The sequence below is a fragment of the Dermochelys coriacea genome, chromosome 6 (assembly GCF_009764565.3).
Source record: "Dermochelys coriacea isolate rDerCor1 chromosome 6, rDerCor1.pri.v4, whole genome shotgun sequence".
Taxonomy (NCBI): Eukaryota; Metazoa; Chordata; order Testudines; family Dermochelyidae; genus Dermochelys; species Dermochelys coriacea.
In genome coordinates this window covers 23,753,634-23,777,531 of record NC_050073.1, presented here as the reverse complement: position 1 = coordinate 23,777,531, position 23,898 = coordinate 23,753,634, and the positions used below count along the sequence as shown (strand labels likewise).

General features: G+C 42.4%; 2 protein-coding genes across 2 annotated transcripts in view; one reads left to right on the top strand and one right to left on the bottom strand.

Annotated features, from left to right (window-relative positions):
* HPS5 (HPS5 biogenesis of lysosomal organelles complex 2 subunit 2) overlaps positions 1 to 17,785 on the bottom strand; it is a 41,419-nt gene extending 23,634 nt beyond the window's left edge. The window contains 14 exon segments of the mRNA XM_043517582.1: positions 925 to 1,016; positions 1,019 to 1,058; positions 1,060 to 1,083; positions 1,345 to 1,523; positions 2,778 to 2,799; positions 2,801 to 2,867; positions 3,458 to 3,529; positions 4,820 to 5,035; positions 6,423 to 6,556; positions 10,936 to 11,128; positions 11,678 to 11,742; positions 14,367 to 14,477; positions 15,500 to 15,672; positions 16,688 to 17,785. Coding sequence (XP_043373517.1) covers positions 925 to 1,016; positions 1,019 to 1,058; positions 1,060 to 1,083; positions 1,345 to 1,523; positions 2,778 to 2,799; positions 2,801 to 2,867; positions 3,458 to 3,529; positions 4,820 to 5,035; positions 6,423 to 6,556; positions 10,936 to 11,128; positions 11,678 to 11,742; positions 14,367 to 14,477; positions 15,500 to 15,607 — 1,323 coding nt within the window. The 5' untranslated portion in view covers positions 15,608 to 15,672; positions 16,688 to 17,785.
* Positions 17,786 to 18,043: 258 nt separating this feature from the next.
* The window catches only part of GTF2H1 (general transcription factor IIH subunit 1), a 36,393-nt gene continuing 30,538 nt past the window's right edge, over positions 18,044 to 23,898 (top strand). Inside the window, exon 1 of the mRNA XM_038407241.2 lies at positions 18,044 to 18,632. The gene's annotated coding sequence lies outside the window, so the exon portion shown is untranslated. The remainder of the gene's footprint in view (positions 18,633 to 23,898) is intronic.

The window sequence follows — 23,898 nt, the reverse complement described above, 5'->3', positions numbered from 1 at the left end:
TTGTCTTTATTTCTCTTTGAAGTGTGCAGTACATACCTATGAACCATTTGAATGGGTAATTGCGATATGCTAATCAATGCAACTAGTTTATCAGCATATACATAGGAAATAGAAGTTAGCTTCAAAGCACAATATACACTGCCTATTCTCATTCGGGAAGGCCCCTGCTGTGATCATTTGATGTCAAGAGACTTATCTGCTGAGCTTTAGCTATAAAGGGCTCGGGCCTGATCCTTACCATCTCAGATTTGCTTAAACTTTGATAGGGAAGTTCAAGTCGCAAGAGGTCTCCAGGTGTACCCTGAATTATCCCTGCAAATTGTCATGGAAGAAATCTGAACAACTCTACACATCGACTGCCTATTGGACTATAACCTACTGAACTGATTCAGAAAGGACTTTTACAAATCAGCATCATCACCATCTCTACTACGAAACTGACCTAAGAACTATACTCATATCTGCACATATAATGATTTTGAACCACAATAACTTTTCTTTTTAAATAAATCTTAGATTAGTTAATAGAATTGGTTGTAAGCATATATTTGGGTAAGATCTGAAATATTCATTGACCTGGTGGGTAATGTGTCTGATCCCTTGGGACTGGTAGGACTTTATATATGGTGAATAAGGTTTTAATTAATCCTCACCATAAAGACTTGGCTGTTTGAGTGGGAGCCAAAGGCTACAGTGCTTAAAGAGAACCTGTAAGGCATTACAAAGGCTGTTTTGTTACTGGCCTGGTGAATATAATTATTAGAATAAACCACCCGTTTTGGAGATTGTCTGCCCTATTCTTTGCATTTGAGCATTTTCAGTATCATCACTCCAGCACCACGGTCAAAGATGGCAAAAGACAAGCTTATAACAAAATGAGGAAGAACTCAATTAATGAAAAAATTCAACTTTATATACACCTACATGTGATGAAATACTGCTCCTTCTGCTGCTGCATGCAGAATCTAAAGGTTCCAGCTTTGATATCAATTCTTCCAGTTGGCTAATGACATCACTTGGGTTGAGAGGTCCAGCTGTGATTTCAAGTGCTCTAGTTTGTTCTAGCGGCAAAAATTTTCTTGCCTAACAATACAAAAAAGCAAGAGGTTTGTTAATAGTCTTAATGCACATATGAAACATAACAGACGGGTTTTAATTTACTACCCATACAATTATAGGCTAAGTTTTCTAATAAAGGAGTCATTGCTAATTAATTCTACAATAACATTTCAACATGATAAAAAAACTCCAAAATCCGAAGTGCAGAGTTTCATAGGATTTGGTTTGGACCAAGGTCTTAACTGAATAGATGTAGTAAAGAGGTGGGAAGAGGTCCTAACTTACTCTGCAGGAAATAATAGAGTTCTGGAAGAGACAGCAGACTCTGGCAGCAAGACTCCAGAAACCTCTTCTTAGCAGACGTTCTACACACCGCTCCACTAGCAGAAGAGAGAAGTGCGAGACTTTTCCATTCGTATGCAGACAGAACAACTCATTTCTGTACACTGCTATATCCTGGATATCTATATAAAACAGATGAATAGAAAGGTCTTAGGAATAAATGTACTTATCATTATTCCTGTCCATTTCTGGGTAAACTTGGAAACAATTTAGAGAGACAAGAAGGTGAGGGTAACGTATTTTATTGGACCAAATTCTGTACTGGACCAATACAACGTAGAACAGATTTATCATGACACTCTGATTAAGTTCCCCAGACCGGAAGAAGAGCTCTGTGTAAGCTCGAAAGCTGTCTCTCTCAACAAAAGAAGTTAGTCCAATAAAAGACATTTCTTCAGCCACCTTACATTTTTAATTTCTTGGGACTGACACGGCCACAAACACATTGGAAACAGTTTGTAATTTTCCATCTGCCTACTAATGATTACAACAAATTTCCATTCCTGAAATAGACCAATAGAATATGGGATAAAATTAGATGACAGTACGTTAATATATAATTATCATTGCATACAATTAAAATCTAAGAGTCCTTTGATCTTTGCCAAGTTACTTAGAAGTATTTAATTACATGTTATGCACGTTTTTTTTCTTTGGAAAACAAAAACCAAAATGCAGAGACTACGTAGCACAATGACAGGTCCCATTATTTGAAATTAATTAGTTGCTTGTAAGGATTTAATTAATTTGATATACAAGAAACACTAAATGTGCAAATGCTCCATAACAGTGGCATTTTGAACTGTTAATATCAAGAGTGCAGTTAACACTTTAGAACAGTTTAGAACCTTTAGAACAGTTCTAGGACCAATATAGTAACCACATAAGTGTTTGACATTTCTTAGTCCTTCTGTGTAACTCGGCAGCTGTCTAAACTGAAGAATGTAAATACAATTTAGAAGATCACTATACAAAAGTCTCCTAATCTGTTAGAGTTGGATCCACATCAGATATTCTTTGAAAGATAATAAAATGGAGTAAGGAGAAGCAAGGAAAGAAAACCATAATATTTATGGTGTTTCATTGAATCGCATTTGGTCATTTTATTTCTGAGATTCAATACACTGTCCCCTATTACTTTTATTTCACAAGCATCCAAATAAGTAATTTGTAAAGATTAGTTTTCAAAGGTTTGTTGTTTTTTTAATATTCAAAAATTTGTCATATAAATTGCTATTAAACTAGAAAGTTATTAATTAATGTTATTTACCCCTTTGTGGAAATGGAAATTGGTTTACTGTACCATAAGTACAGGACTTTAGAGAGTCAAAATGTAATGAACAATGTAGCAAAAACGTAAATTCCTTAAAGTTCACCTTTTACTTCACTCCAAAGTAAAAACTTGAACATTCTGAGGAATGAAGACATAAATGCCTCTTTCTGTCCACGTCATAACACAATGCTCGCTGTAAGCAAAGAAAAAATATTAAGCATTGTTTTAATGTACTCATTTCAGAAGGAAATTCTCTTGCCAGAGTACTCCATTTAATAGTGTATTTAATTAATCTATTGACTATTTTTATTTAGAGAACAAGATCTGAACTTTAAGAGACAGCATCCTGACCTAACACATCTGTTTTCTATCGTATTTAACCAAACCTGCATAACGGGAATTCAGGTAGGAAGATTATTTTGTAGATGTTACAGTTAAAAAAAAAAGTATTTAAAAAAAACCTGACTTTTGGAGAAGGTTTGCAGATTTAATGAAACTGTGAACCCATAAAAAATGCGTTTAGTGGAAATGCTAAAAGTGGTACAAATTTATATTTTGTTGACCAGACCTGGAAACTTAAAGTAATTAGGATTTTGAAAATAATTCACTAGACAACAGGGTTGGGGGGAAGTGGGTTAAGAGGAATTGGAGCATGGGAAGAAGAGGATAAACAAATCAAAACTACTGCTCATGAGCTTGGCAGGATATTAATTTGAACTGATGAGATGAAAGCTAACACAAAGACAATATTGTTAATAAAGCAGAGCGCTGGTAAATACTTACGTCAAATATAACAGTTTTGGGAAAGACAAAGACTGGAGGGAGCAGGCGGAAGTATTATACTGAGGATCCAACCTATAAAACGTATAATATCTAAATGGCAATTGACAATTATTCATTCTAATTACAAAACACACGTTAGCAAAATATTTAAGCCCTCAGTCCCGTAAACATTTACACACATGCTTAAATTTTAAGCATGTATTTAGTTCCACTAAAGTGATATGTATAAAGTTAAACATATGGGTATGTTTGTAAGATTGAGGCTTTAGTTTTTACTGTCACTTATGAACAAAGTTTATTGGCAAAAGACCTACTATTACTAAAGTGGAATACTTAGGAATGTCAATATTTACTAAAGTCACAATCTGACTATATTACAATTTACCTCTAAAATTAATACAGGGTGGATGGATTAGCATAATTCTTTTAACTAACAGCAGTAATTGTTTTTCACTGGCATTTTAAATAGCCATGAATATGGAAAGAAGAGGTCATCATAAACTACAAAAGGACTGATACTTCAGAACAGGAAATAGCAATTTACAAGAATCCAAGATCTCTGGTTGCCTTAACTCTTAAGATAATTTACAGTAAAGGTCAGAGATCAGTTTGTTTAGAAGTTTTTTCCCATCAAAAACATTTAAAATACAATATAGAAAAAAGTTAATTATTCTATGAAATAATTATGTAGTTATATTTTCCATAGGTATAAAGTACACTGGAAGTATTCTGAGAATACCTTACCCCAACCTAACCCATTCCAAGAAGAGTCAAACATGTTACCAAACAGTAGTGCATTAACAGCTCTATGTTTAGTAATAATAATTTTAGAGCATCCAAAGGCATCACTTTAAACTGCATCTCTGCTATGGAAAATATAACCCAAGAGTCAAAGTATGAATTCACTTCTCTAATCAAATAGGACGATAACTTGCTACAGCTACATTTAATTGGAAGCCAGAATTGACTACAAAACAAAGAAATCAGTTCTTAAAGCACTCATGCACAGAGCTCCTGCCAACTTGAAGATATGTAATAAAAATTGACCACTTCTAATTGAAATGGCAACCATTGCATTAGTCACTACTTAAGCATGATCTTTTGTCATTAGGTTTTTTTTTTTTTCCTTTCAGAAGAAAACAACTTTTGGATGCAAGTATGGGGCAAGTGGATGCTATAAAGAACAGCTGAACAAATATTTCTGAGAGCTGCAAAATGAAAACTTTAGGCTGCATGACAAGCGGAAGTGTTTGTTCATGACTTGACTTATTACTGTATTTTGTGACTTTCAGAGAGTAGCTTTCACAGAAAGAGTCATGGGATGAAATCCAATTTATCACTAACCACCATCAATACCACTACCTTAGAGTAATAACGGGGAGAGGAGGAGATGAGAGCAGCTGTTTGAATTGATGGGTACTTAGCACCTCCCCTTCAAAGTTCGCCTCCCACATCCTTGACCCAGGACGTGCACAATATATTAATGGCTGCTGGCTCCCACAACTCTTTCCAACTGGGAAAAAACAGGCGCCGTATTCTCCATCTCTTTCTTTGTTACCAATTTTCCAGAATTTTTCTCTAGTGGGGGAAAATATATATTTAGACAATATAGAAAACAGGCTCTGTTTTAACATTTTCTTGGAGGACTGTATCCACCAAAGGAACATTCATAACCGTTAGCTTCCAAAATATTTTAGTTTGTATTTGATATGGTAAAGTTTATTTAATAGAATTATAGACTTTAAGGTCAGAAGGGACCATTCTGATCATCTAGTTTGACCTCCTGCACAGCGCAAGCCACAGAATCTCACCCACCACTCCTATAACAAACCTCTAACCTATGTCAGAGCTATTGAAGTCCTCAAATTGTGGTTTAAAGACTTGGAGGTGCAGAGAATCCTCCAGCAAGTGACCCGTGCCCCACACTGCACAGGAAGGTGAAAAACCTCCAGGGCCTCTGCCAATCTGCCCTGGAGGAAAATTCCTTCCTGACCCCAAATATGGCTATCAGCTAAACCCTGAGCATGTGGGCAAGCCAGCAACCCAGGAATGAATTCTCTGTAGTAACTCAGATCCCACCCCATCTAACATCCCATCCACAGGCCATTGGGCATATCTACCGCTAATAGCTGAAGATCAATGAATTGCCAAAATTAGGCTATCCCATTACATCATCCCTTCCATAAACTTATCAAGCTTAGTCTTGAAGCCAGATATGTCTTTTGCCCTCCCACTGCTTCCCTTGGAAGGCTGTTCCAGAACTTCACTCCTCTGATGGTTAGAAACCTTCGACTAGTTTCAAGTCTAAACTTCCTGATGGCCAGTAAGTTAAACCAAAAAATCTCACCCAGTATAGAGTGATGAGACAGTTGCAGTTTAACCAAAACTAAACCTGTTTGCTTGATACAAGTCAGTTTTCCATTATTTTTAAATTTGTACTTTATGAAGACATTGCATCCTTTCTGCATTAATTTTACTACTTATTTTGCTTTAGCAATCAAAGTAATTTCTATGATATTTTCCTAGCCAATTGGGTCTATCTAACTAGGGTCTACACAGCAGGGCTGGTATCTTCCTTGCTGTCTCTGCTGACCTCAAAGTTTAACTGTGTCTGTTAAACTGCATGTGCAGTGTAGACACTAAATACTGTTCTGAAGAGCTGTAAACTAAAGTATTCATTTTAAAACCATGAAACCCAACCCCTAAAATCAGAAGCAAAACCAAAAAGTAAGTTAATACTGTTAAGATAATACTGTTAAGGTGTAATATCTGGTCTACAATATGCCAGTAAGTTTCTTCCATGATGAGTATGTATGACCAGCTAAACGGTAACAATTTTGAGTGATGAAATTTACAAATAATAAATGTAAATTCTAAAGAAGCATGATCTTTCAGCAGATTCATTTGAATCAGTTTCCAGCTTTAAGAGATGTCTTGATACTTTTGCAGTTAGCATATAACTTACCTCTCAGTATCACACAAGTAGGAGCGAGTAAGTGAAGAAATAAGCAGTCTTCCATCCAAATAATCAAGCTGAACTACACGGGAGTCAACAGTGGTTATAATCTGAACTGGAAACATCACAAAAGCAGCAGCTGCCTAAAGGAACAAACAAAAAACAACACATACTGGGCTTAGGTCAATGTTGATAATATTCTATAAAAACGACATTATGAAAAAATTGCAAAATGCTGCACTCAAAGGGCAGAAAACGGCAAACTTCGAACTGTTTGTGGTTGTTCACATTAATTTAACTCTGTCCTGTGTCCAATAACGTACACCATTACTTTCCTCCTACAAATAAGACCCTGAATTTGAGAATGTTTATGCGGGTGAATAGCCCTACAGATTTCAATGGACTATCCACAAACTTTTTGGCCCGAGGGCCACATCGGGGTTGCAAAACTATATGGAGGGCCGGGTAGGGAAGGCAGTGCCTCTCCAAACAGCCTGTCCCCTATCTTCCCCCTCCCACTTCCCACCCCTCAGAATCCCCAACCCATCCAACTCCCCCCGCTCCTTGTCCCCTGGCTGTCCCCCCCCAGGACTCCCACCCCTAACTGCTCCCCCAGGACCCCACCCCCATCCAACCCCACCTTCTCCTTGTCCCGTAACTGCCCCGACCCCTATCCACACCCCCGACCCCTGACAGGCCAACTGGGATTCCCACGCCTATCCAACCCGCCCTGTTCCCCATTCCCTAACCACCCCTCCACAAAACCTCCGCCCCATCCAACCCCCCGTTCCCTGTCCCCTGACTGCCCCACCTGCTCCTTGTCCCGACTGCCCAGACCCCTATCCACACCCCTGCCCCCAACAGGCCCCCTGGGACTCCCATGCCCTATCCAGCTCTCCCCTTCCCATTCCCTGACTGCCTGCCCGAACCCCATCCAATCGCCACCTGCTCCCTGTCGGCCCCCAGGACCCTCTGCCCCTTTACCATGTCGGAGCCAGCCATGCCACCCACGCTGCCCAGCAGGAGTGGCGAGCCAGAGTGCTGGCGGCGCTGCGTGCTGAGGCTGCGGGGGAGCGGGGACAGCAGGGGAGGGGACGGGGACTAGCCTCCCCGGCCGGGAGCTCAGGGGCCAGGCAGGACAATCCCACGGGCCAATAGTCTGCCAACCTCTGATCCACATACATACAGTTATTCACATACGTGTTTGCAAGATGGGGGCCTTGTCTATAGTGTCTTGTAATTTTTCTCCCCATTAATGTATACTTGTACTATATTCATTGTTGTACATCATAGTCCTCTCCGACTTTTTTTTTAGTAAGTTATCTTTCTATATAAATGTGTCATTACCCATGTAATACACATTTTCTTTTAAGCCTGCAATAGTCTCCCTTAACTTATTCCCCGTGGGAATGCACCTATTTACTAAGGTAACTTAGCTTCACATTTAATCGACCTACAAATGCCGGTAAGTTTCATCATTACTCTGCGGTACGTTGTCTAACTACCATTTATTAAATAATTCTCACATAGATGAATTGCATTGACTGTGGGCCATACATCAAGTAGCACCACCTGGGCTCTCACTCATGATGACACTGATGCAGCTGAACCAGTAGGAGCACAAGTGAAAAGTTTGTTACAATTCTCTAATACAGAAAGGCCATAGCCTGACTATTAAAGCTTTGGGTATTATTTAGCTTCAATGGCCAATTAATATTGTGGAGAAAGTACGTCAGAGTTTCCACAGTCCAATCCCTTCAACTGAGGGTTTAGTGCACACATTATATATTCCGGAGACATTTTCTCTCCTTGTCCCCCACGTAACCCAGTAAAACCAGGGAAGAATAGAGTTGACTTACTTGATACTTCTAAAACAAGCAGATTTTTTTCTTTAATAAAAAGGCTTTCAGGCCTTCTTATAGGCTATATTTTATACATTATAAATAAGGCTATAGATTTGTCATGGCAGGAAAAAAGAGTCACAATAGCATGATTTTCCCATTTATCCGTGACTTTTTTCGTCCATGACTCACCTCAGCTCCTGTCCTGCGGGGCTGGGCCCAGCTCCCCGCTCTGGGTGTTGCAACCAGGTGTATGGGATTGCAGCACCACTCAGGTTTGGTCTGCCACTCTATCACGACGAAGAGTTGGTTGGGCCAAATCTGAGTAGTGCTGCAATCCTGCATGCCTGGTTGCAATGCCCAGAGTGGGGAGTTGGGGCTGGCCCCACAGGATGCAGGCTCTGATGCTCCCTGTGCTCGAGGTGAGTGCAGGTTGGGCTTGCTCTGAAGCCCCCTCCCTTCCCAGGCTAGGATTAGGGTTGTGGTGTCAGAGCAGAGGGTGTTGCTGCAGCTGGTCGGTGCCCCCTCATTTGTCAGGGCATATTTTATCAAGAATCACAGAGCAGTCATAATAAAATTATTAAGAGTCACAGGCTTAGCAACTGCTCCATGATTTTTTTATATAAAATGCCCTGACAAATTTGAAGCCCAAATTATAAAAAAGCAAAAAAGATAGAGGCCAGTTTTCTAAAAGCTCTCTGCAGATTCAATGCTAAATGTATTGTTCAAATCTGACATGATATGAACCTCAAAACCCGAACTTCCACTTTACTATAATTTTCAGTTCCAGTTTTGCTCTTTTTTGCAATTGTTCTGGTAATATGTTTAACTATGGAGCTGTGACATGATTTGGGACTTTCCTTATGTAAAAGTTAAGAATTCTGGTTCATATTATGAAATTGCTATACCATGGAAAGCCTCAGTGTAGACTGAATCAGCCATTTGATAACAGGGACTGTATTATACATGGCACAGACCCTAACTAGACAGCTATGACAGGAACATCAAGAGTCATTAACATTTTAACAGTTACCTATACGGGGAGGCTTTGTTGCAAGAAACTAGTGTTTTCAGTCTGGACTTCAGACAGGCAGTAACCAAGCAACAGCACACCTGACGGTGGATCTTGATCACCTGAGGGAAGCTTTGAGGCTGACTAGGAGAGTAACATGGCAGAGGAACTGGAAAGTTATAAATGGACAGTGTGCTCCGAGTAACTCTCTCACTGCACAGAACAAGGTGGCTAGACAGGTCAGGAGGAAGGAAGGAGAGGAAGGTCCTGGGACCCTGAATACACTAACCAAAATCCAAACACCTCTCAGCATGAGCACTTGGGGAGGGAATTGAATAAAGATATTTAATTTTGCCTATATCTGTTTATCTCTTGTGATTTATGAATAAAGCATGACTAGTTTAGAAAGTCCTTTTGCGTTACCTCATTTAACTTCACATGTCCCTAAAGGATTAAACTATGAACCAGAACACTCATGAGAACGGAGCTCTGGGGAAGGTGTGCTTAAGCTATTGGGGAGACTGGAGGGTTTTGGGGGTCAGCACTGATCCTGGAGTCCAAGACTGCTCAATCACAAGGTCCCATTCCCCGTAAGTGGCATCAGAGAGTTTATGCCTGGGAAGTGTGCCCAAGAAACCAGAAGCCTATCCAGAGGAGTTTAGTAGCACATAGATCCAGCATGAGATACAAACACAGCTGTCTGCCAAGCATCCAGTGGGAGAAGCTTAGCCAGGACTGTGACAAACTGTTTTTTGCCTTGTCTACAGACACGACACATGTAACTACATGCCGCAGTGAAAGCGGGCTGCGTCCACACTTGTCACTGAAGTGCGTAGCAAGACATGGCAGTAAAAAGCTCTGGCAGGGGCGACAGCAAGGAAAGTCTCTGGTGGGGAGGGGAATGGGGAAGTTTCCCTGCTGCCTTCCCACTGCCAGAGCCTTTCTCCATTGCAGTCTTTCCCCGTGACAGGGAATGGACTCTGACACTACACTGTTAAAAACAGCAGAGTATATATAGTAGGCAATGCTTGAGCATGTGGAGAGCTATGTAGAATATATACTCGTGTGTTTAGCAATGGATGGTACTCTACTCTACTCACCTAAGACATGTCTACATTGCTATTTATACCTGTGCTAGCTGGACGGGCAGTGCCTATATTCTATACGCTGCCGTAAGTATATATAATAACTTAATATCATCCTGTACAGTGATGGTCTCATTCTACAATTAAGCAGAAGTACCATAATAAGTGGTGCATTCATCTTTTGATTACTTAAGACTATTTAAAGTAACCGCCAAGACAGAAATTGTGGATTTACGCTCAGACTTCTAAAAAGGAGTTGCATCACTGTGCAAAAAATCCACCCTGAACTCAATGTCGGTTAAAAGTGGTAAATCGTACCTCCAAATTGAATGCTAATGTATTGTTGAATATTTACATTATATTGCCACTTGCTGGATTAGCTACATATACAGTCAAGAATTGAAGCAAACATTTATACCAGTATTTAGTTCATCACTCCTGTCTAGTCACTAAAACGAGCAGAACTTAATTTGCTAGTGAATTCTTTCCCCCATCCTGATTTTACTAACAAACATGGACACATTGAATCTGTGTGTCTCTGTTGGAATCGCCTCTCATTGTAAAGAAAATGAGTAACATTTTACCTTCCCTTGTTTGGATGTATTAATCTTGATAGCAGATACTTTTCCCACATGATCTCCTACAAAAACTCGAAGTGCGACTGTATCCCAACAGAGAGATGTGACTTTTTTGCCTTTGTGCTCAGTGGAAACATAAATCCGCTCTGGCTTTCCACGACGCTCCTGATTGAGTTCCCAGACCACTACAAGGCCTTGACTGTAATAGTTAGGAGATTAACATTTTTAAGAGAACTGATCTTTTGAAAGTGACAATCATTTATACCAGTAGTAAAGAAGTGCTGCTTGCAGAAAGAGGCAAGCAAACAAAGAATAAATTTTGATATAATAATGTTGTGTTTGAATGCTGTGCATATGAAAAATACGAGGTTGACAATTCTGAAAAATAACGTGCTACATTTATCCAAAGATAGGCACAATACAAGCTTCCACACACCAACCTACCAGTGTACATCAGCCCTGACTTGGAGGGTTGCTCACTCAAACCTGGGCCTCTGAACTGCCAATAAAGGTGTCCATTGTAAGCTAAATAAATGTAACTAACTGGAATTTCAACATATAAATGTTTTAGCTACCCATTTCACTTTATCAGGTCAGCAAACACACTTTCATGTGCCACTGAAATGTCTCAGGCCTTAGCTAACAGGGAAATTGACCAACATGGCTATTGTGGAATACACTCCAGCAGAGAACTTGCTTTATAGCCTTGAGGTAGGAAGAGGAAAATTAATTAAATCAAATTTTTCACCTGGTGGCAACAGCAACATAATCTTCATCATGTAAAGAACAGGCAACCCGGGAAATGGCACCTTCCTGATGCAAGAAAGACCAGTCAAGTGATGAAATGAATACAGTTCCAAATTCAGTAGTAAAGTTAGTTCTCATTACTACATTTAGTTATAGACAGTTCTTATCCTCTACTTGAGAACTACAACAAGAGATGAAAGTCAGTCTTCATAGCAGCTTTGAGTGCTCTTGGATTCTTTGCCTTCTCTTCACTTTTTTTTTTTTTAAGTGGAACTTACTGGTTGTGAAAAATGTCCAACTGACAGTCCTGGAGACTGAAGCCCTATGTTTATCCATTGAAGAGGAACATAGGTAGTGGCAATGAAAATTACTTCATCTGACACAGTCTATGCAACATCTTACATTCTGGACTAAAGGAACCAGCGCCATGAGTGACAAGGGTTCAGTTTCCAAACCCATTCAATTCTGCCAGTGACGAGGGTTGTGTTCAGAATACAAACAGCAATGCACAAGGAACCAAAATGAGGTTGTGGTTTCAATTCACCAACTATTGTTAGACTGTAAAGATACCTGATCATGACTGATCTGTATTGGATTCTAAACTGATGAACTCAACACAAAAGGCTTCATAACGAATTACCTATCCTCAGTGCAACCGAGTCCAATTGACAGCCTATTTTGGCACAGTGAAAAAGACAGTCTCCTGCACATGGAAGTTAAGTATACCATTTGTATTAGACAGCATCCTCTTCACTCTGTGCTCCACGTAACAAAGGGGATCTTTCATGTGGCACTTGAGCCAATTGGAAATCTGTGGTTATATTTTTAAATAATTGTACACAACTCAAGTTTAAAGGTAAAGTTTTGAAAAAATACCAAATAAGGGGGAAATCCTGGCATAAAATACACAAGGATACCAATAAAGGCATAATCATACCTAAAAAAATGCTGCCAATTATGTCTGTCTCAAGGCAAGCACGGTGTTAGCACTTGGACAAGTGAAAGACAAGGTTAGCACCAAAGGAGATACCTTTACAAGAAGACAACACAACAGAAATTTTTATAATAGAGGTGCCTCCAAATCATTTGGTTTACAAGGACCTTTACTGATCCCATCACCAGCATCACAGCAGTTTTAATTCTGTACTTTTTCAGAAATCAAGACTTGTAAATAAATAAATCCTTTATTCATCCATCATCCCCCCCACAACAGTGAAAAATGAAACAGACCATTTGATATACTAATAATGCAGATATTGCATAACGCAGTCTCAGCTTTTTGAAAGCTGATCCCCCTTCCTCTGCACAGGAAAATTAAATCCATCATTCCCTGCCTCCACTCCTGCCACCTGTTGTTAAAAGCCAACAAGCCTTTAAAAATCTTAATGTATATACCTTCAACACTTCCTCCAGCCCAAGTTAGTCCTTTACATATGCCACTAACTTTGGGGAACACAGGAAAGGAAATATATTCTGAAGATCTATTCCAGTCTTACGTGCATTGAGCAGTGTAACAGCTAAGGCTACGTTTAAGTCACGGGTATTTTTAGTAAAAGTCATGGATAGGTCAGGGGCAGTAAACAAAAATTCACTGCCCGTGACCTGTTCATGACTTGTACGAACCCCTAACTAAATATTGAGAGTGTCATGGGTGCTGGGGGCAGGGGCGTAAGTGCACATGCTGCAGGGGGGAGTGGTCAAGGGAGCGTTGCAAATGCACATGCTGGAGGAGTGGTCCGGGGGGTGCCGTGAGTGCTGGTGGGCCTGGGACCCCCACTGGTGCTGGGGAGGGAGCTGGCAGGCTCCCTACCCAGCTTCTGGGATGCAGCGACATGTCCCTCCCTAAGTTCCTAGCTCTGCGCGCTGCCAGCTCTGCAGTTCCCATTGGCCAGGAACAGCAGCCAATGGGAGTTGCAGGGGCAGTGCCTGCGGGCGGAGGCAGCAAGTAGAGCTAGGAGCTGAGGGAGGGACATGTTACCATTTCTGGGGAGCCCCCCCCCCCCAAGATAAGCACTGCCCCTCCCACACCCCAAGCCCCAGCCCTGAGCCCGCCACCCAAAATCCTCCTGCTGCGGGGGCAGTGGCCTGAGACTGCCCCAGCAGAGCCTGGTACGACTGGTCCAGGGGCTGCCTGAGCTGATCAGGCAGCCCCAGAGCCAGCCACTGCAGAAGTCACAGAAAGTCACGAAACCTGTGACTTCCATGTGAAACTCGCAGCCTTAGTAATAGCTAACAGTGTTAATATTTAGAGAATCATCACTGGCATTTGAGTTAACACCCATTGAAATGACTGAGGCAATTCACAGCTAGAGTTATTGTTCCGGGTTCATTGCAAATTTAGGTAGATATCTCCAAACTGGTTATGCTGACTTCACATAAGATTTGAAGATTTTCTTTTGAACATAGAGAGAGACTTGTTTTAAAAAAAGGTAAGCTATGAGTCTGGAGAACAACTGAGTAGACTATGCACCCTTTCAGGCTACTCCTCCTTCAAACCCCCACACTTTTCAAAGCACTATTTTTGCAAACAGCCACCTCTCTCTTCAAACACAAGTAGTGAGAAAATTCAGCTTATTTGGATAATTCAACAGGCTGTACATTCCTGGGACTTTAATATGAATATACCATTTCCCCATTTCTGCAACTGAAATATTGCCCTTCCTGAGGTTTTTGCACCATTCTAACCTTACCTTATGAGTGAGGAACAGCCTCTGTTTCCAACCATCTTTTTGAATCAGGTTTAATCCCCCTCCTGAACTGCCCAGAGCCAACCATTTCCGAGACACAGCTATACACGTGCACTGAAAAAATTATGACACAGGACACTGTAGCTACTTAAATGTAAATTCCACTAACAATGGCATCTCATTTGTCCTTTATTTGTTAAGAACAAAAGCTTTGACAATGAACCCATTCTATGCCTGCTGCTTGCCCCCCCCCCAAGGTATGCAACAGCAAGGTCAGGTTGTCAGAGAAGTGAAACCAATGCATTCGAAGAGGGGAGTCAACAGCAAAAGCAAACAAACTCTTGAAGACTGTTTTCCTGCAAATATATTTAGTGATAAAGGACACAGAAAAAGACAAATTCGGGTTTTTTCATAAGCTGTTTGGGCACTTTAAACCTTGTTAGACGATATTTTTTAAACAAGGGGAAAAGTTATTTTCTTTTGATGGATCTGCTATTATACTCAATAAGCACAGATCAAAGTGTAGAACAGTTTGCTATGAAATTGTCCATCGGAATAAGTTAGCATCCACTTAAAGTTTAACCAATCATCCAATTTCATGGGCTGACCAAAAAATAAACCTTAAATCGTAATACAAATTTTTTAATTCAAATTAAGTGACCATGCACTTAGAGGCTTTGGGGTTAAATATTGCATTTTTCCTAGAACTGACTAATCTATTCTCAAATTACCTTATATTCGTAATTTGCTTCAAAAACAGAATTAAACAGCAAATTACTCTGACTTTAAGAATGGGCAAGCAACATTTTTAAAGATACATGCAAGATTTTTCTATTTATTTCATTACAGACAAAAGAAAATCCATCTTTGTTTGTTCTACACTGCTCTTAACTGTTCTTCCAAGAAGCCACTGTTCTCGACCATGCAGCTGACAGTAATAAAAGTGGACCCAAGCTTTAAGTAGCAAACACCAAGTCATAATCTGCAAATTGCATAATAGCTTCTAGAGCTATACAAATCAAATTAATTTTATGCAGTCATTCACCAAGCAGTAGCATGACAAAAATATTGACTTCCGTGTCTGAAAAACAAGAAACAAGAAAGCAATAAATGCAACAAGCATGAACCAAACTTACCTTCAGACGACTAGAATCCAACCTGAGTGCAGAAAGCAATGGATCCAAACACTCAAGTTCTGCCAATACATGGCTGTAAGATTCTGGTATCATTGGCACAGAAGTCATTGAGTTAAGAAAGCCTGGCAATACTCAATCATTGGTGCATTATTTACTTCAGCTTCTAGCTGTACCTGCAGAAGTTAAATTTAAGAATATAATCCCTTTCTTGAGCAGTTACAATTTGCTTTCTAGCCCCACCTTTGTTCTTTAAGACCTAGTCTAAAGTTAAAAGTTTGCTCACATAGCTATGTCACTTAGGAAAATGGGGGGATGGAGAAGGAGAGGGGAAATACCTCTAACCTAATATAGCCTGATAGCAAACACGGGTATAGCAGTATACCTTATTTTGGTCAGAGAAGTGGTATAAACTATATTGGCAAAAGAAATCTTTTGCGGGTATAAACTTTGCCTACACAAGGAGGATTAGCTGGTATAGCTATACAAGGAAACCCTTTTTAATGGGGACAAAGACTTAAGACTGCTCATAAAGATACAAAGCGGGGGGGGGGGAATCTAACAGGCTGCAGATTTGATCCTGCAACTGGACCCATACAAGCATAAGGATCCTCCTACATGGATCTGACTGCAAGGGCAGGGCCCTATTTGTTTTGTCTATGAACTTACACTGGAAATGTTAGTCTGTTGGATGACCTACAATTTGATTATTCCTAAAGGTAAATATCTGATGGGTTTACAGTCTCCTGTGCAATCTAAGCCCAGCCCATAGACCAAAATTGCATTGATTTAGCTAAAGATCAATTTTGAAGATCAATCTGGTTAAACCAGTGTAAATCACTGCATTGACACATTTAAAATTGATATTACATGTAAAATATGTTGTTAAAATATGAATGTTACAATATCAAGCACTCAAAAGTTAAAAATGTACCAAAATCAAGGTAGTCCATTCAACCTTAATTCAGCCTCCTTGTGCACGTGCACTATGATACACGCTAATGACGTACAACAGTTTCCATAGGACCCATCATTCATGCACTGAATGGGATAGCTATTTAATATTTTTATCTTCATCCATCAGCATGGGGCCCCATGCATTATTTCCTGCATATCATCCAAACCTTGCACTGAGTACAAAATTGGCAGTTTCCTCACAAGCTTTATTAATTAAAAAAACCAACAACTTACCATAATTTTTTATACTGAACACTCTACATGTCATGGGGGGGAGGGGGCATTTTTAGCTCCACAGCACAGACTTCTACCACTTAATTGGCAGTAGCAGCAGACTTATTTACTGAGGACCAGCCACTAGAAGGATAAGACACATACTTTGACAGCGAGTTTCAAAGATATTTGCTGACAGCAAAGTAACACTGGGACTTCTGGAATTCTTAAGTCCGTTCCAGGATATGGACGGGAGCATCTCTAATGGTTACAGAGAATGATATTTGTTGCTGTTCACCCGTTTTAGGGGAGATTTGGCCTAATAAACAAAATACTCTAATCCCACTCTAGTACATACAATAGCAGATCGAATCCACACTTCCCCAAATACGGTTCAGGTAGTGTACCCTTGTACAAATCACACCACCCACACCTGGAAAAGAATCTTTTTCTCCCATCTGCCACAGGCTTTTGACAACTGTTGGAGGGGCTTTGCCATTTCTTCCTTTCTTGAGGCTCTTCTGAAGAATGGGTGGGTAGCTCCCCAACTTTTTTTGTAGATCCTCTTCCCTCTGAGGACAACTCCAGTACTCATGTCTACCACCCACAGTTTCCTCAAGCTGTAGCCTGAAACTGACATGTTCCTTTTCATTGCTGCCACAGGAACCTAAATACCAGAGTCAGCCCATGGCTTTCCCAAGGAGCAGCAGTGCCACTAGCGCTGTGTGCCTGCAGACTCAGGTCCATCGGGGTCACCTTCTTCCCCGCGCGTACGTTTCACCCATGCGTACGTTCACTTTTAAGCTCAAATTGCAAACACTTTGGGCAACAGGGCCAGGACCTGGTGGGGGAGACTCTCCCGGCTGCCAATCATACTAGAAACGACAACACGGAGCCGCCAGGACGGGAAACCGAGAAGTGATTTCAAAGCGCAGGCTCCCAGTCTGCAGAGGGTGGCTCTCGCCCTCTGGGGGTTGCTGGCGGGGCAGTGCCCGCTTGTGGCACCCAGGGGAGGCAGCCGGGGAGCACGACAGCCCCCCGCGAGAGCCAGCACTGCCTAGGGCAGGGGAGCTGGGCGTCAGTCACACCACGGCACCGGGACAGGCGAGGGCAGGAAACGGATGGGTCCCACCCACTGCACGTTGCTTGGGCCCCAGCGCTGCTGCTGCTGCTGCCCCCAGCCAGCCCCAGTTCCCCGCGCGGACACTCACCCACCGAACTCCAACCCGGCCAGCCCCGTCAGCTGCTTGCTCCGGCCCCGCCCCCACGGCACGCGAGCCTTCCCCAGCCTACCTGAAACACGTCAGCTCGCGCGCAAGACAGTGCGTCACGCGCACACAACTTCTCTTCCCCCCCCGGTCACGTGACGGTTACGCTCTTTTCACCCCTCCCCCCTCGGGCGGTTGCCTAGGGAAGTCCCCGCCCCCCCCCTCCCCACCCCTCAGCGCCGCGGTACCCCGGAGCGGAACAGACGGCACCTAACAGGCGGAACGAAAAGGACGGAGCCGGAGCCGTACTCCTCGCTCTTCGGGGCCGGGTGACCGGGATGGGAGGGACCGAACGGGGGCGGCCGCGTTATCGGTACCTGGTCACCAGCCCCTCCCGCGCACTGTCATGGCGACGGGTGGGGGAAGGGAGAAACCATCACGTGATCCGGGATTGCTATGGTGGCGGGGAGAACCTGTCATGTGACCGGGAGGGGTCATGGCGACACCAGCCTCCCCCGTCACGTGACCCGGTTTCCCTCTGTGCGTCGCGGGACTTTAGCTCGTTCCGGTCACGTGCCCTTGCTGCCCAGTTTGGCCGCCCCATGGAACAGGAGGCGGCGAGACCCCCCTAGCAGCGGCAGCGGCAGCGGCTGGACTCAGTGCGCAGCGCCACCCGCCCGCTCATCCCGCCGCGCCCGCACCCGGCGGCAGCAGCAGCCGCCCGCGGGCGGCCTGGGGCCTGAGCAGCCGCCCGCACGGTAGGAGTCTGGACGGTGTCCAGGGACTCGGCGGAGTCTCCTGGGCGGGCTGGGACAGCGGGGCTGCTCTCCAGGCGGGGGGCCTGTGTCTGTGCGGGAGGGGATGGGCCGGGCCGGGGTCCCTGTGCTGGCTCCTGGCGGGGAGCGAGGCAGCCCGCCCTGCGAGCCGGCGTTGACAGCCCGAGAGCACAACGCGTTTCGGCCGCCTCCGGCCCCCGCTGCTCCGGGCTCCCCAGCTATCGCCGGGCGAGGGCAGCTCGGCTTGTCCTGCCCTGGGGGCTACCGCTGAGCGGGATGCGGACGGGGGAAGAGGCGGATTTATTAACACACACGGGGTGCTCGGACATGGGGGAGGGCGTGCAGGCGGGTTGAGCGAATGACAGGGCAAGCTGGGCGGGAGAGGACCCAGGGGCGTGTGGTGGCAGGAACACGTTCCTCCCTCTGAGGGGGGACAGATCCAGCAGTGTGTAACGTTTGGGAATGGTGCCCTGCTGACCCTGTGCCCTTCCAAATGAGGTAAAACCAAGGTCCTACTCGTGTGTTTGTTAAAGATAAAAATGCCATTGTGTAATGATCAGGATTTGAGGCCTGATGGTCCTGTTGCAACCCAGCTCAGATTATCATGTTGTGCTTCCCTAAAATATATACCTTGATCATGCAAGCTGCTTTATGCAGGTGGACTTCTGCACCGCTGCAGAACCCCAGGTAGGTGTGCAAGTCTGCTTGTGTGGAACAGCTTGTAGGATCAAGGTTTAAGTTCTGTAAATAGTTGTGAGGCTTACCCTCCCTACATTTTTTTTTTTCCTTAAAAGAATCAGCATCCCATTTTAGACCCTGTTGCCATGTGTTTTGACTGACATGGGTCTGCTCGCATCTCAGTGTGCTGTGCTGCTGCTAGCACAGTTGACCCTGTTCACCCCTCAATACTCTATGCTGTGTCTGCTGATAAAAGCACCACTGTGCAGGAGCACGGATGGCATCAACAGATTGGGTGATCTTTTTCTGTTTGGTGTATACATGAGACACTGAAACTTGGGAAAGGGAGGGATAAAACTGGAACGAAAGGTTAAGGAAGGGGAGCGATGGAAATGTCACCAGTAATTGTCTATTGTTCAGCTTTGCTGTCTTGCCATAAAATCCAGGATAGTGAGAAGTACCAAAGAGGACAGGAAACTACAGTATTCCTTTTACTTGTGACATTGAAACTGTAGCTGAAATGAAACTTCAAGATTTCAGAGGTTTAATATCGGGAAATTTAGCTGGAGATTAAATTACTTTGTATATAGGCCTAATGGCTGTAAAGGCAAAGAAATAATAGCACCGCTCTCCCTTTTCCAAAATCTAAAAGAAAATTCCACAGATTTAAAAAGAGGTGGCATCTGACATGCATTCACATCTTGGTTTTCTCTCTCATAGATACTAAGGTCAGAAGGGACCATTCTGATCATCTAGTCCGACCTCCTGCACAGCGCAGGCCACAGAATCTCACCCACCCACTCCTATGAAAAACCTCACCCATGTCTGAGCTATTGAAGTCCTTAAATCATGGTTCAAAGACTTCAAGGAGCAGAGAAGCCTCCCTCCAGTCAACCATGCCCCATGCTACAGAGGAAGGCGAAAAACCTCCAGGGCCTCTCCAATCTGCCCTGGAGGAAAATTCCTTCCAGACCCCAAATATGGCAATCAGCTAAACCCTGAGCATATGGGCAAGATTCACCAGACAGATACCCAGGAAAGAATTTTCTATAGTAACTCAGATCCCATCCATCTAACATCCCATCTCAGGGGATTTGGCCTATTTACCCTGAATATTTAAAGATCAATTACTTACCAAAATCCCATTATCCCATCATACCATCTCCTCCATAAACTTATCGAGTAGAATCTTAAAACCAGATAGATCTTTTGCCCCCACTGCTTCCCTTGGAAGGTTATTCCAAAACTTCACTCCTCTGATGGTTAAAAACCTTCGTCTGATTTCAAGTCTAAACTTCCTGGTGGCCAGTTTATACCCATTTGTTCTTGTGTCCACATTGGTGCTGAGCTTAAATAATTCCTCTCCCTCTCCTATATTTATCCCTCTGATATATTTATATAGAGCAATCGTATCTTCCCCTCAACCTTCTTTTAGTTAGGCTAACCAAGCCAAGCTCCTTTAGTCTCCTTTCATAAGACAAGTTTTCCATTCCTCGGATCATCCTAGTAGCCCTTCTCTGTACCTGCTCCAGTTTGAATTCATCCTTTTTAAACATGGGAGACCAGAACTGCACACAGTATTCTAGGTGAGATCTCACCAGTGCCTTGTATAACGGTACTAAAACCTCCTTATCCCTACTGGAAATGCCTCTCCTGATGCATCCCAAAACCGCATTAGCTTTTTTCACAGCCATATCACATTGGCAGCTCATAGTCATCCTATGATCAACCAATACTCCAAGGTCCTTCTCCTCTTCGGTTACTTCTAATTGATGCGTCCCCAACTTATAACTAAAATTCTTGTTATTAATCCCTAAATGCATAACCTTACACTTCTCACTATTAAATTTCATCCTATTACTATTACTCCAGTTTACCAGGTCATCCCGATCCTTCTCCGAATTGGCAATACCTCCCAGCTTTGTATCATCTGCAGACTTTATTAGCACACTCCCACTTTTTGTGCCAAGGTCAGTAATAAAAAGATTAAATAAGATTGGTCCCAAAACTGATCCCTGAGGAACTCCACTGGTAACCTCCCTCCAACCTGACAGTTCGCCTTTCAGTAGGACCCGTTGCAGTCTCCCCTTTAACCAATTCCTTATCCACCTTTTGATGTTCATATTGATCCCCATCTTCTCCAATTTAACCAATAATTCCCCATGTGGCACGGTATCAAATGCCTTACTGAAATCTAGGTAAATTAGATCCACTGCATTTCCTTTATCTAAAAAATCTGTTACTTTTTCAAAAAAGGAGATTAGGTTGGTTTGGCACGATCTACCTTTTGTAAAACCATGTTGTATTTTGTCCCATTTACCATTGACTTCAATGTCCTTAACTAATTTCTCCTTCAAAATTTTTTCCAGGACCTGTTGTTTCTTCTAGTCTTACTGCAACTAAAATTTTTACTACATTAGACCACAGATGCTTCTAACCGTGCCAGGGGTTCAGACTTATTGTGTAGACAGGCCAAAACATAAGTTCCAGAGTTCTTCAGCTTGTTGTCTTGCTTGCCTAATCAGAACAACTTGTAGTGCTCTACCCTTCCTTACAGTAAAATGACAGATGAGCTCCCTTTCTTGTCCACCTGTCACAGAAGCCTAGGACCATTTCAAAACCCATTTTTGTCTCAGCCAAATCAGGACTATTAACAGGGGTACTGGTGGCCTCTCTTCTCTATCCAAATCTCACTTGCCAAAGCAATCCATGTGGGAGGGGAACAGGCAAGATCCCTTGGTGCCACTATGTTACTTGGCTACTCTAGAAGGAGCAGAGAAAAGCAATAGTAGGGGAGAGCTAATTAAAGAGAAACAAAGAAGCCAGGCAGGTGGCTTTAAAGGTAGCTGCTAGTTAATCTCTGCCTGATTTAATCCACCAACTAGGGAAATGGAAATGGGTATGTTGAAGATCCTTTTCCAGTTTTTGCTGGGCTCTTCACATGTTGCATTTACCCCTCCTTTCCCAATTTCATGGGGAATATTCAGAAATGGGCTGGAAAATAAACAACCCTTGCAGCTCAGTCTTCCTTTGTTTCTGTTTTTTAAATGCACCACTTATGTTGCAGGATGAGTGGTGTCAGTAGTCATGTACAACTGAAAATGTCAGTCCCAGGAGAAGTTTTGTGCCTCCTCCATGGAGTCCTACCCACAAGTTGGAACCACTGATTTATCTACGTGCTTTATGGAAATATTACCTATTTTATTATTTCAAAGGCCTTGTTGCAGAACACAAATGTTCAACAACATAACTTCATATTTCATAGATAAGTTACTGTCAGAGATACGTGTCTATGCAAAGCAGCAAAAACCTGTATGTAACAAGTTGTATTTTCATATTGCTTAGTACATGGCATGGAAAATCCACTTACCGGTCTTGAGTGGGGGTCTCTTAACCATCAATTTCTGCAGAATTAAAGCTTTTAAATAAAACTGGGTTTCTAGCCTTCATGGTTGCAAAGGTAATCTTTCAAATTTGAAACAAGTGTAAACTGACAAAGAGCCATCTTCCTGAGTTTCAACTAGACAACGCCAATGCCTTTATTGCTAATTTATAGTTTTGCTAAAAAAACCAGCAGATTAAAATTAACAAAACATGTCATCTTGACAACTGTAGTTCAGACCCCTGGGAGCAGCAGTGATATTGTCATGAATCATGTCACTTTCACAGTGCTGCTGCAGACCTTCAAGAGAAAGTGCACTCCAAAAAACTGAGTCGGGAGGGGTAGAGTATTGGGGAACTTTTCCTCCCTTACAGCAGCTAGAAAGCTTTAAATGATGGAGAAGACATTTATTATCTAGAGATGATACAAAAGAGAGCCTTCCCACCAGCAATTAGAGGAGAAGCATTTGGATTTCTATTTTAGTAATACCTCAGAACCTAACTGGTGGAGCCATTTCGCCTTGTTAGATAGTAGGTGTATAGTATTTTTTTTAAACCCTGATTAGTGAAATATTTTGATTCTTAATGCACTGTTTAAAGAGGACTCCAGGGTTTTTTTCCCCCCTATCTTGGATAATGTTTGCTACTTGCGAGTAGTTTGCAGACAGTTATGTCAGAGCTGTCATCTTTAAAGTGCAGTTATTACAGAGGCATGAAAGCAAGAGTAACAGCAATGACCAAAAAAGAACAGAAGAGCACTGAGTTAGTGCATTCAGTTTCCCAGACAATGGAATAAGCCGCTTGTGGGATATTATGCATTCAGAAGCTGCATGCTGCAAAGTACTGTGCCAGAAACATTGTCTTTGTTCGATAAATCAGGAACAGCTGATATTTTTTTCTCATTTGGAAAATCAATTGTATATAGAGGAAACATTACCTAGCTGAGAAAGTATAACTGCACAATAAGCTAAGCCTAAGCATGAAAATGCCTTTAATTCATCTCAATTCAATGTGATTTGAAGTCCATCGCCTTTAGTGCAGTTGTGCCCTCTTTCAACTGTAGTAAACGTGGGGTATATAATTTAAAAATAACAAATGAGAAAATTGCTAAAATCTACACTATTGAGAAATCATTGAAGTTCTCACTATGACCAAATCTCTTATTTCCAGCAAGGGTAAGAATCCTGTG